Source organism: Rhinolophus sinicus, chromosome 18 (assembly GCF_057876585.1).
Source record: "Rhinolophus sinicus isolate RSI-liver-muscle chromosome 18, RSI-T2T, whole genome shotgun sequence".
Taxonomy (NCBI): domain Eukaryota; kingdom Metazoa; phylum Chordata; class Mammalia; order Chiroptera; family Rhinolophidae; genus Rhinolophus; species Rhinolophus sinicus.
The window spans coordinates 115,022,619-115,035,429 of NC_142518.1; the positions used below are offsets into that span (position 1 = coordinate 115,022,619).

At 50.6% G+C, this 12,811-nt stretch overlaps 2 protein-coding genes across 8 annotated transcripts in view; one reads left to right on the plus strand and one right to left on the minus strand.

Moving 5' to 3' along the window:
• Positions 1-4,551, plus strand: part of EDA (ectodysplasin A) — a 292,946-nt gene extending 288,395 nt beyond the window's left edge. For 6 of the 7 annotated variants that reach the window (XM_019747910.3, XM_019747911.3, XM_074323702.2 and 3 more), the window contains one exon: positions 834-4,551. In XM_019747910.3, coding sequence (XP_019603469.1) covers positions 834-1,085 — 252 coding nt within the window. In that variant the 3' untranslated portion in view covers positions 1,086-4,551. The remainder of the gene's footprint in view (positions 1-833) is intronic. The other variant, XM_088794814.1, reaches the window with a different exon arrangement.
• Positions 4,552-5,639: 1,088 nt separating this feature from the next.
• On the minus strand, positions 5,640-11,567 carry AWAT2 (acyl-CoA wax alcohol acyltransferase 2). Its single transcript, XM_074323332.1, is given in 10 exon segments — positions 5,640-5,823; positions 5,996-6,172; positions 6,763-6,880; positions 7,138-7,209; positions 7,212-7,335; positions 7,516-7,586; positions 7,963-7,989; positions 7,992-8,121; positions 11,449-11,513; positions 11,516-11,567. Coding segments are annotated over 10 exon segments (1,020 nt in total).
• Between the last annotated feature and the right edge of the window lie 1,244 nt (positions 11,568-12,811).

The following is a 12,811-nucleotide window of genomic DNA, read 5'->3' on the forward strand; positions in this document are numbered from 1 at the left end:
TGTTTGTCCTAAACTCCATTTGGTGGGGGAAGGGTTCAAAGCTTGCGGTGGGGTGTGAGGGATAAGGGTAGTGAAGGATTAAAAAAATTTAATTTTCTGGGCCTAGGAGAGAATTGGGAGTCGCCTCAGGCAACTCGATGCAAACGGAAAATCCCCTTCCCACCCGGCCTTTGAGCATAGGTTAGCACTTCCTTCTTGCCACAAAGTAAAGTTAGGGGCCTGGGTTTTACCCTTCCAAATTCTTTATCTCATTTGTGGTGGATAGCTCTCCATGTCTCTCGATCTGTTTCCTCACTCATCAGACAAGAGGGCCAAGGGACACTGAGAATCAGTGAAAGAAATTCAGCCACAGAGCAGGGTGGGGCATTGCAAGCTGAGTGAGCGGCCGCCATTAAAGAGCTGAAGAAATAGGAAGTTGTCACTGTTCCCTCTATAGGAAATCAGTGACTTCTAAGTTAATCAGCAAATAGTCCTTGGGACTTGAAACTTGCAGTGAGTTTGTATCTGTCTGTGTCTGTAGCACTGACAGAGCACCTGATGTGTGCAGGGCACTGTGCTTCATGCCAGGGTGGGGGAAGGGGGGTTAATGGGAGGTAAAGAGGCCAATGAGGCGTGGTCCTTGCCCTCACAAAGGGTGTGCTGTTGGAAAAGAGGTTTACTCAGCCACCCGAGCCCCATGAAGTGGGGGAAGGACAGTGAAAAATTCTGCCATCCCGCCTTTCCTGTTGGCTAACTAGCACGCCTTCCCAGGGAAAGTCCCATCCGTTGGTCACAGGGGAGGGCCCCACCATTTTCCTCTCTCCCCCAATCCCTTCTTGTTGCCTCTCACCCAGGTGTACTACATCAACTTCACGGACTTTGCCAGCTATGAGGTGGTGGTGGATGAGAAGCCCTTCCTGCAATGTACCCGCAGCATCGAGACAGGCAAGACCAACTACAACACATGTTACACAGCGGGTGTCTGCCTCCTCAAAGCCCGGCAGAAGATCGCTGTGAAGATGGTGCACGCCGACATCTCCATCAACATGAGCAAGCACACCACCTTCTTTGGAGCCATCAGGCTGGGCGAGGCTCCTGCATCCTAGACTCCCCGCGATTGGCCCCGCCCGTGCCCCTGCCCCAGGTTTGGGAGCTGGGAGCCCCAGAACCTCTAAGTGCTGCTGTGGAGTGAGGTATATGGGTGTCGCAGCTGCAGAGAGAAATACCCCACTGCTATTTATTCCCCAGTGACTCCAAGATGACAAGGCCTGCTTGCCTTTCCAGAATGACCTTGAGTTCACAGGACAGTTGATGGAGGCCCAGGGATGACATGACACAGAACCTTCTTCCTTGGCTCCATGTTGACTCTTCAAGCTCAATGTCCCTGTGTCAGAGTTACCGTTTGTTGCACTACAGTGAGGGTCCAGGGCAGCAGGCAAGAGAAAGCAGAGGTGTACTCCAGACTGAGGGGGAAATGTCCAACCCTAAGAGGGCTGCTGCTCCTCTCTAGGGTGGGGGTGGGGCACGGGTGGGTGACAGGGACGTGTTGCGGCCTAAGGAGATGGGCAGGGAGGGGAAAGGTGGGTGCCTGTGGCAGAGACCAAGGGAGAAACCTGCCAAGCGGGCATCCTCGCCAGCTCTGTGCCGCAGCCAGCCAGAGGGTCAGAGAGCTCTTCCCACTCAAGCCAAGAGCCACGTTGCAGCAGCTTGCCAGGCTTTGGGGACAGGAGGTGTGCTCTTCCTTGGAGCGGTTGCAAGGACTGGCCACAAACCTGCCTGCATGAGAACCTGAAGCCAGACTTAGGGCGACATGTGTTTCACTTTGTTTACAGCTGTGCTTCAGGCTCAGAAAACTCCCTGGGTCCCCTCCCAATTGCCCTCCTCCCAGCCCGACTAGACCTCCTGTCTTCTTTCTCCACAGAGCCTACCTCTGTCTGAGACAGGTGCCTAACCTGGGACCTGTGCTTATGTGAGTCTGGGATGCTCTTTCTATTACCTGGGCACAGAGAATCTTCCATTTAAGATTTAAGCAACACAAATGTTCATCTAGTCTCGTTGTTTGGGGGGCCAAAGTGTTAGACTGAATGACCTCCAGAAGTCCCTTCAAGTCCTAATATTTATGCAGCTACCTTAATAGCCTACTTAAATTCCAAACCCTGGCCTGCCGCTGGGCCTTGGCAAGGCAGAGCTTTTCTGCCTGACCCAGAAAGGACAAGAGGTGGGAATAGGACGGCATTTTCTTCCAGTTTGCTACAAGTCAAGAGGTCATTAGCCCAGGCCTTACCTGAAAGGGCAGCTTCTCACCAGATCATATGGTGGGACCATTCAAGGGTCTTACTTCTAAATGCCTGGGCCCAGCCTGCTCCTGGGTGCTGGGTGTAGCCCAAAGCTGGGATGTCTGGTCTTGTCCACTCTGCTACTCTTGCTCCTGAAATAAGTTTCCTTTTGAGGAGATGGGGAATAAGTTCCTTCAGACAGCTGAAATTTACCACGAACAACAGGTACTCATGCCTCAGCTGTGCCTTCCTTTCTAAGCAACTGCACTGCTTGGTCTTTCACTTGTCAGGGCAGGAGGTGATGGGCTACGACACCATTGTCTTATTGTTAATGTCAGTCTTGCAAACCCAGGTGAAGCAAACGTGAGGCATGTGTCTGACCCCAGCTCCTATCAAGTGCCTTCGACAGTCCTCATTTGTAGCAGGAGCACATGAGAATTTCTCCTTAAAGTTTAGAAAATATTTCTCTATTATCTCCTTTGATAATGTTACAAATCCCGTTGTGTAGACGAGGCGCAGAGAGGTTAAGTGCCTTGACCGGGATTTCACCCAGCTTAAGTCACGGGTCTGGGGTTCATTCATCCAGGTCTGACTCCAAGACTGTTCCATTGCACTGCCGCATTTTATTGAATTTGGGGTCCAGAGACAACCAATATAAATGGTAACCTGGACCCCAAATCCTTGAGGGTTCTAGGGAGGAACCCAGAGATGCTCATTTTCATCCCTTAATGGTAACACCTGTTCTCTTGGCTGCCAGGGGCTCTGTGGCACAATGATAGGACATACCATTGGGAAACGGCCATCAGCCTTAGAGCTCTTGTGTTCAGAAGAATCATCTTGGCACCACGTCCAAGCAGCTAAGGCCTTCGCACCCACAGAACTTACACCCCTCATATATGGAGCCCCTACTTCACTGCAAGTGATTACCTTACAGACGGGTTACAGCAGCTGGCCCACCTCCCACAGCTACTAAGTGACTCCTATGTCTTCCGACCATACCACAGACAACTCGGTACCAGCAGGATCACTCAGGAATGGCGGAAAGAGCAAGGACTGGTTCTAAAGCCCAAAGGCTGTGAGGAAGGGAAGGAAAGGGCTTCCTAATTGTGCCCCTAAAGGACATTCTGACACCCATGCTATTCTCCCAATGTGGAGGGCATTGTAGGGGAACTAGGATTCCCACAGGACCCTTTATTCATTGTGAACCCTCAAAGGCTACCCTAGAGGTAGCTGGGGAGCCCTGTTGTAGCCAAGATATTGGCGAAGTATTGAAGCAATTTACTAGTAAGAGAATGTGGAACTAGAGTTACCATTTAGAATTATGCAGTGGGCCAAGGCTGGCATGGACAATGGGACAAGGACACTGGGCAGCTAGCAGATGACAGATTTGAAGGACAATTGCATGGCACAAAAGGCAGCTGTCAGGGGCTGCTCAGATACTGGCTCCCTGGAGAAAGGAGTTTTATATCCCCCTTCATCCTGAGCCACATTTCTTTTGTTGAGCAAGAAAGGGCTAGGAACCCTGGAGGTGAAAAAGACTTTGATTCACATGTGAGTACGTGCATTTTATGTAGCTTCTGGTGGATGCAAATAGATTCAGAGAACTTTACAGCTAGAAAGGCCCTACGAGGGAATGTAGCCCCACCTACATTCGACCCCTTGTTACTCGTGTGGAAACTGAGGCCCAGAGAGGGCAGGTGGCCTGCCCAAGGTGAATGAGCCACGGCTCGCAGACTCAGCAGAGTGAGGGGGTGGAGCAGTACCTGTCGCACGCAGCCCCCCTCTAGCTCCCACCCACAGACTCAAGGCTGGAATGCTTGGCCCCCTTCAGGAGCCTGGCCAGGCGGGGAGAGAGTGGCTGCAGCCTTCGTCAGAACTCTTCCTCCCCTTACGGCATTCTCCCAGCTCCTGCCCCTGGTCTGGAAGGCTCTGGACTGGCCTAACACCAGGAAGTTGTGAGGCCGCCCTGGTACAGCCTCGGGCCCCATTCCTGCCTGGAGGCTCTCCTAGACCTTGTGAGCACAAAGAAGGAACCGGGTTTTTCCTTTTACTCCATTTCAGGGCTCTCTCCAAGGGGAGGTGGGGTATGTGTCATTTCTTTAATCAGAAAGCTTCCAGCTGGGGTAGGGGTGGGCTTTGTTATGGCCTGGAGCAGGCCCAGTGCTGCTTTGGGGGTCAGCATCCAGTGTGAGATACTGTGTACATAAACTATACATAATGTATATAAAGTGGGATGTAAGTTTGTGTAAATTAATGGTTTATTCTTTGCAAATAAAGCTTCTTTTCCCCTCTGTTCTGGAAATCGGCTTGAGCACTTCCGATGTGCTAGGTGCTTCTTTGTAAGTGATGCCACACATGAGCCGGGGAAAGACCAAGGCACCCATTCCAGAGGGGGCAATAGAGGGATGGTAGTCTGAATTTCCTGTCAGAAAATGCCTCCTCCTCTCTGTGGCCCAGACCACACATCCCATCCCATCACCTTAGGTCTTTTCCTGTAACCCCATGTCGGGTCCTGTGAAAAGGAACACTATCCCGAGGCAGACACAGCAAGGCGTCACCCTCAGCTTGAGGCCGTGTCGTCTATAACAGAAATTTCAGGCCTGGGCCCAAAACAGCTTGGGTAGATCAAGCCTCCGGCTCCGCACGATGTCATCCAGTTTTGTAGATGAGGAGACCAGTGTTCGACGAGTTTAAGTAGCTCACCTAAGGTCACCCTACTGGACTTAATGGTTGTAGAAGTATAATTCTGTGTAGCTTTCCCAATTACAAAGTTCAATTACATTCAATATCACTTGATCTTTCCCAACAGCCTTTGAGGTTAGCAGAGGAGAGATCACTAGTCCCATTTTACAGATGAAGAAACAGACTCAGAGGTGACTGACTGCTCCAGGTCACATGGCTTGAAGGTGGTAGAGCCTGAACTCAAAGCCCACTGGATCTCAAGTCACCCAGTCCTGCAGGAGTCTCGATGCCAGGAGATGGGGCTGCTTAAGAGCTGGAGAAGGAAAGGTGTGTGGGGATCCCAGGCCCTGAAAACAGACTAGTTGGAACAGAAGCAATATCAGAAGGTTGGCTTTTTATTCCGTCCATTGTCTTCCTCAATGCTGATGAATGGCCACATGTGAGGGATCCTAAAGGGCACCTCTCCCCAGGGCCTTCCCCGCCTTTTGCGGCCCTCTCTCATAGCCCCAAAGAAAGGCAGAGAAGAGCTGGAAGGAGGAGAGGTAGGAAAGAGGAAGAGGGGTCCGGCAAACAACCAAACAGCCCCTCGTCATATTGAGGGCTGGCCAAATCGGGAGCAGGAGCCCCATAAGTGATTTCTGTCCCCCTGTTTCTGCGGTTCCACACCTTTCAGCCAGGCTGAGAGGCTGCTGGGGATGTCTGTCAAACTTTCACCATCTCCTGAGTGTCTGAGCTGTCAAACTTGACCTTGTGCTGGTCGAACAGTCTGCGCAGGGTATCCATATAGAATATGTGGTATTTGTCCACCATCTCCTGGCTCAGCTTCTCAATCTTGGGCACTGGGAGAGGCACGAGGAAGAGAGAAAAGCACCAGAACAGCTCAGTCCTGAGAAAAGGCCTCAGCCCTGAAGCCCAGTTTCACCCCATCTGTCCCCCACCTCATCACTCATCCTGGCCAACCTCCTGTGCACACAGGTGCAGCCTCAGAACTGGATCTAGATCCTAGACAAGGCTGCCAGCAGATGGGCCCACTCACCGATGATGCTTATAGGCCGAGCACAGGGCGCAGCTCCCAGGAGTTCTCAGTGAAGTCGCACCCATAGAAGGCACGAGGATAGATGTGTGCCATACTGTGGAACCACTTCTGGAAGCAATCGACCAAGCCTCCGGGAGTGAAAATGTACTGATTGTAGAGGTCTGTCTCCCCAAAGGCATAGGCCGGGAGTAGAGCCCCCCTGCAGAGGAAAGGCATGTCCTTTGTTAGCCAGAAAGGAAGAGACCCTGCTGAAAGCAGACATGCTCCCCGCTATTGGAGCCTGGATCTGCCTATAGGCTCCTCAGCCCCTAACTTAGCTAGGCCTAAGTTCAGGCCAAGTGGGAGGGCCTCAAGGTCTACCCCAGACTGTCTGTGGGGGCAAAGTAGCAGCAAGCTAAAGGAAACATGCCCCAACTCTCCTGGGAACCCACAGATCTAAAACACTGGAACACGAGCCAAGGAACATTTCATTCAGCTTGCGTCCCTTTAACCCACACGGTAATTTCAGCTCTCTCTGAGATGGGGTTGCACCTGATCACCTTTCACAGAGGGACCGCCCCAGATCAGAGGCTACTGTGAGGGACACCAGGTTCAGGACGGGCCCTCTAGCCTTTCTTCATAAGCAGAAATGGCTCCAGGACTGAGCCCAGGGTCTACAACACAGAAGCAGCTGTCCACCTCCCTTTTTGGGTATCATTTCCTTAAAATGCCTTCACCTTCCCTGTTGGACTTGTGGACCCTCCCCCAGTCTGGACCAGAAGTATCCTTACCCATGCTTAAGGACCGTGCACACAAAGCAGAGTGGTAGAGCCTGGCAAGCTGTGTCTGCACTCAGCCAGCATGTTGCCTGTGCCTTTCTGGGTAAGCGGACAGTCCATGGGGGACTGGCTCACAGAGCAGGCCTCTGGCAGGCAGAAAAAGCCGAAAGGTCATTGGCTGCTTCCCAAACCTCCTAGCTTTCTTTTACCTCTTCAAAGGAGGGGGGACCATCATATCAGGCAAGTGAGCCTGGGGCAGCTTGTTAAGACCAGAGGGAATCACAGACTTGGCCTTGCTCTCACCCACTCCCCCAACACTTCCTCCTCAAGGAGCCATTTTCATTTTGGCTTTAACACTAGGAGACAACTCACCTGGCATAGTCAGGTGAGGAAAGAGCCAACTCCCTAGACATGGCATAGTCTCTGAGGAAAGACACCCAGAAAAAGGCTCCCACTGTGAGCATCTAAGGGGTGATATCGGGAAGATCATGGAGAAGCCTGAGGTGTTTGTGGCAAAGTGGCCAAAGCATGAATATGACATGAGCCCATGAGGGTGGCGGGCAAGGACGTAGTTACGGCTGGGGGAGATACAAGTCTTCAAAACCTGTGGAGTCAGGAGGGGCATGGCACGGAAGAGGTCTGCTATGTCCGGCCATACAGGTCGGGTAACGCACAACTCCGGGGGTCATCATTTACGTGGGCCTCTATGTGCATGATGTCCCTGACCCCCAGCCTGACCCAGCTTCTAGCCCTGGGGCCCAAGTGGGGATCTGGGGCTACTCACCTGGAGTGGGAAGTATTCATGGTACTGTTTCCATAGGCACCAACACCTCACCCAGGTAAACCAGCAGCCACCTGAAAACGGAGCCAATGTAGCCAAGTTTTGCCACCCCCATTTTCTTCTTGAGAGTCCTTCTGGGGCTGCCACAGGGAACTGTCACACCCTGCCACTTCCTGGCCTCTAAAATGATGACCGGGATGGGCTATGGTACATCAGGGCCAAGATAGGACAAGCCTAGCTTTGCTTCACTAGCTGCCCTCCCCAACCCACTACAATTCTGATCTGGGCCTTTCTAGCACCTTGAAAAGACCCATCCCCTCAGCTTCTCTAGGTCAGGGAGGGACAGGCTGAGGGGCTACCTGGGAATTGGCCAGAGCCTCTCAGGATTATAGGAAGAGAAGAGGAAAGAGCACGTGGCATGTGGCAACACAGCCCCAGCAAGGCCCTTACCTCGCTCCGGGGTCTTCCAGGCAAAGCCAGCCAGGTAAGAATGAGCACAGTGACAGGCCAGTAGGGCGTGAACACCACCAGGTACAGGTTGAGAAGGATCACAGTGGTTGTATCAGTGAGTTGCAAACAGTCCCTAACACTTGCCCTCCCTCCGGGGTTCTGTCCCCACCAAGGTGGCACACACTGTCACCCATGCTCACTCATTCAACGTTTTCACATGCCCACGTCCCCAGTTCCCCACGTGCTCTCTGGCCTAGGAAATGTGTTTTAGGTCTAGAAGGCAAGGTGTTTTCCTCCCCAGCTGTACCCCAGGCAGTAAGCCCTCTACGCCCCAGGACCTGCTCCAGCACTGCTCTGGGCGGCGTTCAACAAGAGCCAGTAGTGGGTCACACTGATGTGGCCACCAGAGGTTGGGAGTCCCAGAAAGACAGAGGCAGGAACAGTTTGCCTCCAACTAGCACTTTCCATCAGTGGAGAGAATACCAGTGAGAAGACCCACCTCCAGCCAGGTTGGGAGTACACACGCCGGCTAGGATAGAGTCAAGTTTGGGGCTGTGTTAAGTTCCAATAAGATCAGGAACACTGTAGGTTAGAGTAGTTAGGACAGACTTAATGGAGATGACTCATAGGGAAGCACACTCTCTTAGAATTATTCCTGGACTGTTTTGAAAATCGCCGTGAGTAAGACTGTGTGAGAGAAAAATGGGTCAAAATAAAGGTGAGAAAGGATAGAAATTGAACATGGCAGATTGAACACAAGTTTTTATATTGACTCCTCGAGGGAGCCTCATGAAAATTACCATAAGAATATTTTAAAAGATGTATATCCACAAGGAGAAAGAGAATTAGAGAGATGCCACTGGTGGGTTAGAGATACCAGCAAAATGTTTGCACGCTGGAAAGTATAAGGAGGAGGGAGCAACTGACTTCGAACAAAGAGAGCTGAAAGCTAGTTACCTGCCAGGGCAATGCCTACAAGAGCAAACCCGGGAACGACTCAGAATTTGGAGCCACCAGGTGTCACAAAAAGCAAGTGTGACGCTCAAGGCTTGATTGAAAGTCTATCAAAGAAGTACTTACAACGTATGAAAAGATGCTCAACCTAACTCATGGTTAAGGAAGTGTGAAATAAGGCTACAACTCATTGTTTCCCTATCACTTTGGCTTGGAGGAAGTAGTGTGCATGAATTCTCCATCCTTTGTCCTGCCTCTGCTGTGCTAGTCTCTGAAGCCACATTTCACAGCATCCCCATTTGGAGGGACCTCCATCAGCCTGCACCTTAGCATCTACAGGGAACAGACTCCCGCCAACCTGTGTTGGACGTTCAAGATGAACAAGAAGTAAACTTTTGCTAGGTTTGCTCCTGAGATTCCAGAGTTCATTTGTTACCACGGCCTACCTAGGCCATCCCAATGAATACACTTGGATATGCCCATTTTACAAATGAACAAAGCAAGACTCAGAGAGAATACATAACTTGCTAATGGTGTGGAGATAGAAAGCAGTAGAGCTGGCATTTCAACGTAGGCAGCCCGGCTCCAGAGGCTGTGTTGTTAATACCCATATTTCACTGCCTCTTGGCCATAGGTGTGTGCCTATATATGTGCATGCACGTGTGTGTCTATAAATTCTGGCTATATACTCAGAAAACCTTTAACTGCTCTGAAAAGTGTGACTAGTGATGGATTGAGGAGGGACACCAAGCCCCTCCCTCCATGTGGCCTGGCTAGAGTGGCCTTCAATAAATGGCCATGCTTTCGCCAATGCAGTGTCAGCTCCTAGCCTTGGGGACTCTGCTCTCTGTGAGAACATAGTGGCGTTGAGGGCTGGGGGTGAGCCAAGTGTGTGGCACTAGGACAAGAATTCAAGAAAGACAATAGGACAGAGCCGACCATCCTAAAGCTTCCGGATCAGAACAGGAGCTATACACAGACATTGGTTGCAAGTGCCACGAGGATGCTGACTCTGGTTTCTGAGGAACCTGGAGCCAAGGCCAAGGAAGAAAGTGGCCTTGTTAACAAAGCAGAAAAAGCCCCAGCCCAGACAGCGAAGCTGCTCTTCCTGAGAACAGTAGCAGCAAACGGCAAAGCTACGGCCCATTTGGAAAAGCAGGTGCTGAAACAGTCCACCTCCGAAAAGACCCCTTCCAGCAGACTCACCTCAGACTTTTCTGAGCCCTGGTAGCTGAAGGAATGAGAGTTAGGATAGATGCCACTGCAACCAGACAGTAAGGGACTCAGCCCTCACTGAAGAGCGTGCCCCCAAAGCCGCCGCCATATGGATGGGGCATGCAGAAGCCCAGCGGGGCCCTTGTCCTCAGAAAGAGGCCATTCTGATTGGCTGTTTTTCACGTTTCATCAGGACTTTTTACGTATGCAGAAGGCCTGGCTTCCTCCTTCCTCTCTGGTCTAGCATGTTCTCCAAGGCCACGTCCATACCCACCCTCCCAATCTGCAATGAGTTGAGGACATGCAAGAGGTAGGGAAAGGAACCCATAGGCTAGAAGCAGGTTGAGCTCCCAGGCCGGCTCCTCCACTTCCCAGCTGTGTGACCTTGGCCAGACCTTATTCTACATGAACTTCAGCTTCCTCATCTGAACAATGAAGGTTATTGGACACACGAGGTACTTAGAACAGTGCCTGGCAGGAAAAAAAGAAAACGAGTGCAATACATGTTCGCTAATACTGTGTGCGTGTTGGCTATCATCAGGAGTGTGTAGTCATGAGGATGTGTTATTATATATAATAATAGTCTCTGCTCATAAGGTCGGCATGAGGCTAAAATGAAATAATAGCTGTGAAAATACCTGGTACAAAGTACCTGATGCATATGAATTGCTTTCTTCTGGTCTTTTCGGCTCTGACTGCCTGTCATTCCTGGATTAACATTGCTCTTCTCAGCACTGGGGGGTCCTGGTACCCACCCCATCAGGCCTCTAAAGCCTCCATTCCCTGTTCTCTAGCCCACCCTCCCTATTCAGTGGCAAGCCCCAGGCTCACAGAGCCTGCCAGCATTCTTTCTTCCTGGATATCATACAAGGTCATTTAGTCCATGCCCCCTGCCTCCAGCCAGCATCTAACTCACTTTCACACAGTGTTTGTGGCAGAGATGCTGGGACATGTGGATTCATAGGTGAACGATTTCTTGTGGCCCAGAGGTTTGCAGAGCTTCCCTCTGTCACCAGGACAACTGTCTCCCACCAACGCTCTGCTCAAGCCCCTGCCATTGCCGTTAAGCCCTTTCCTTGGCTAGCCTCAGTGGAACTGCCCTCCGTGCCACAGTGTAGACCCAGGACGGTTCACCATACACATCTGCAGCAAGGCTCTCACACACACGTGTACGCACACCCCTGCATAGGCACTCACAGATCCCACGAGTACCATGCCCACGTAAGTCAGGCTAGAGGCCAGGGGGACCAACCATCTTCATTTGCTGGGAGCAGTCCAGGTTTTAGCATCACAGGTCCTGCTTAGTCCCAGGCAAACCCAGTTGGTCGCCCTGTCAAAGGCTGAAGACTCACTGATAACCAAGATGCTGAGAGCCCACTGGGAATAGCAAAGACCTCCAGGGCAGCCTTGACGTCCTTCATGGGGGGCAAGACCATGATGCCCAGGGTCCAGTGGCTCCAGGTAAGTGCTGTTCGGCTCGGGGGCCTGTGTTGTTTCCTCTCGTCATTCTTTCTTCTCCACCCCCTGCCTAGTCTCCCCACCCCTCCACAGGATCACAGGACTCCATGCTACCTCTGCTTGTCCAGTTCCTTTCAGCTGCCTACCCACCTGCACTTGTACCCACTTGGACATGGCCTGGGCTAAGATTGTGACACCCCCTTGCACACCTGCATAGACAAGTGTGGATGAAGCTGTGGTGTGGGAGGTGAGTGGGAGTGGGGGTGGGGCTGATGGGAGCCTTCAGAACCAGTGTGGCTGGAGGAGCGGCAGGGAGGAGCCAGCATTCCTGTTTCTGAGGCCCAGCTGTCTATGGTCTCTCGGTGACAGTGTGACGGAGGGGAGGAGAGAGGCCACAGGCCAGCCTAGAAAGACTTTGGCCTTTTGGTCAGTCTAGGAGAACTCACTAGTTTCCAGGAACAGATAGCAGATACAAGTGTATAGTAGGCACTGAATACATGTTTTATTGAATAAGCAAACAAATGTGACTACATATCAAGTTATTCTGTGTACATGAAATTCTAGAACAAGTAAAACAAACCTATAGTGAAAAAACCCAGAGCACTGGTTGCCTCTGCTAGGGGATTGACTAGGAAAGGATACGGTGGAAATTTTGAGGGTGGCAATGATGTCCTCTATCTTGAGAGAGCTTTTGAGTTACACAGGTCAAAAAACCATTTGTTCTAATAAACCTAGTATCTATCTGACAGCATACAGTTATTATCATATTATTGACTATATTACCTATGGTGTACTTTACATCCTCGTCACTGTCTTTATAATTGACATTTGGTACGTCTTAATCCTTTCCCTTTTTTTTTTTTTTTTAATTTTATTTTATTAAATTTACTAGGTTTATTAGGGTGATCACTTCATAAGTTATATAAATGTTTAACCACTATGTTGTACACCTGAAACTAATATAATATTGTGTGTCAACTGTAATTGAAAAAAAAAATTTTTTTTTTAAATAGAAAAAAAAAAAACCCATTTGTCAAGCTCAACAAATACACACTTAAGATATGTGCATTTCTCTGCATCTAAATTTTATCTGTAAAGTAAACAAATATTGTATTCATTAATGCTTAAGTGTTTGAGGATGCAGATTACTGATGGCTGCAATTAACTCTGAAATGCATATAGGATATATTGATGGATGGATTGAGGGGTGTGTTGATGGTAG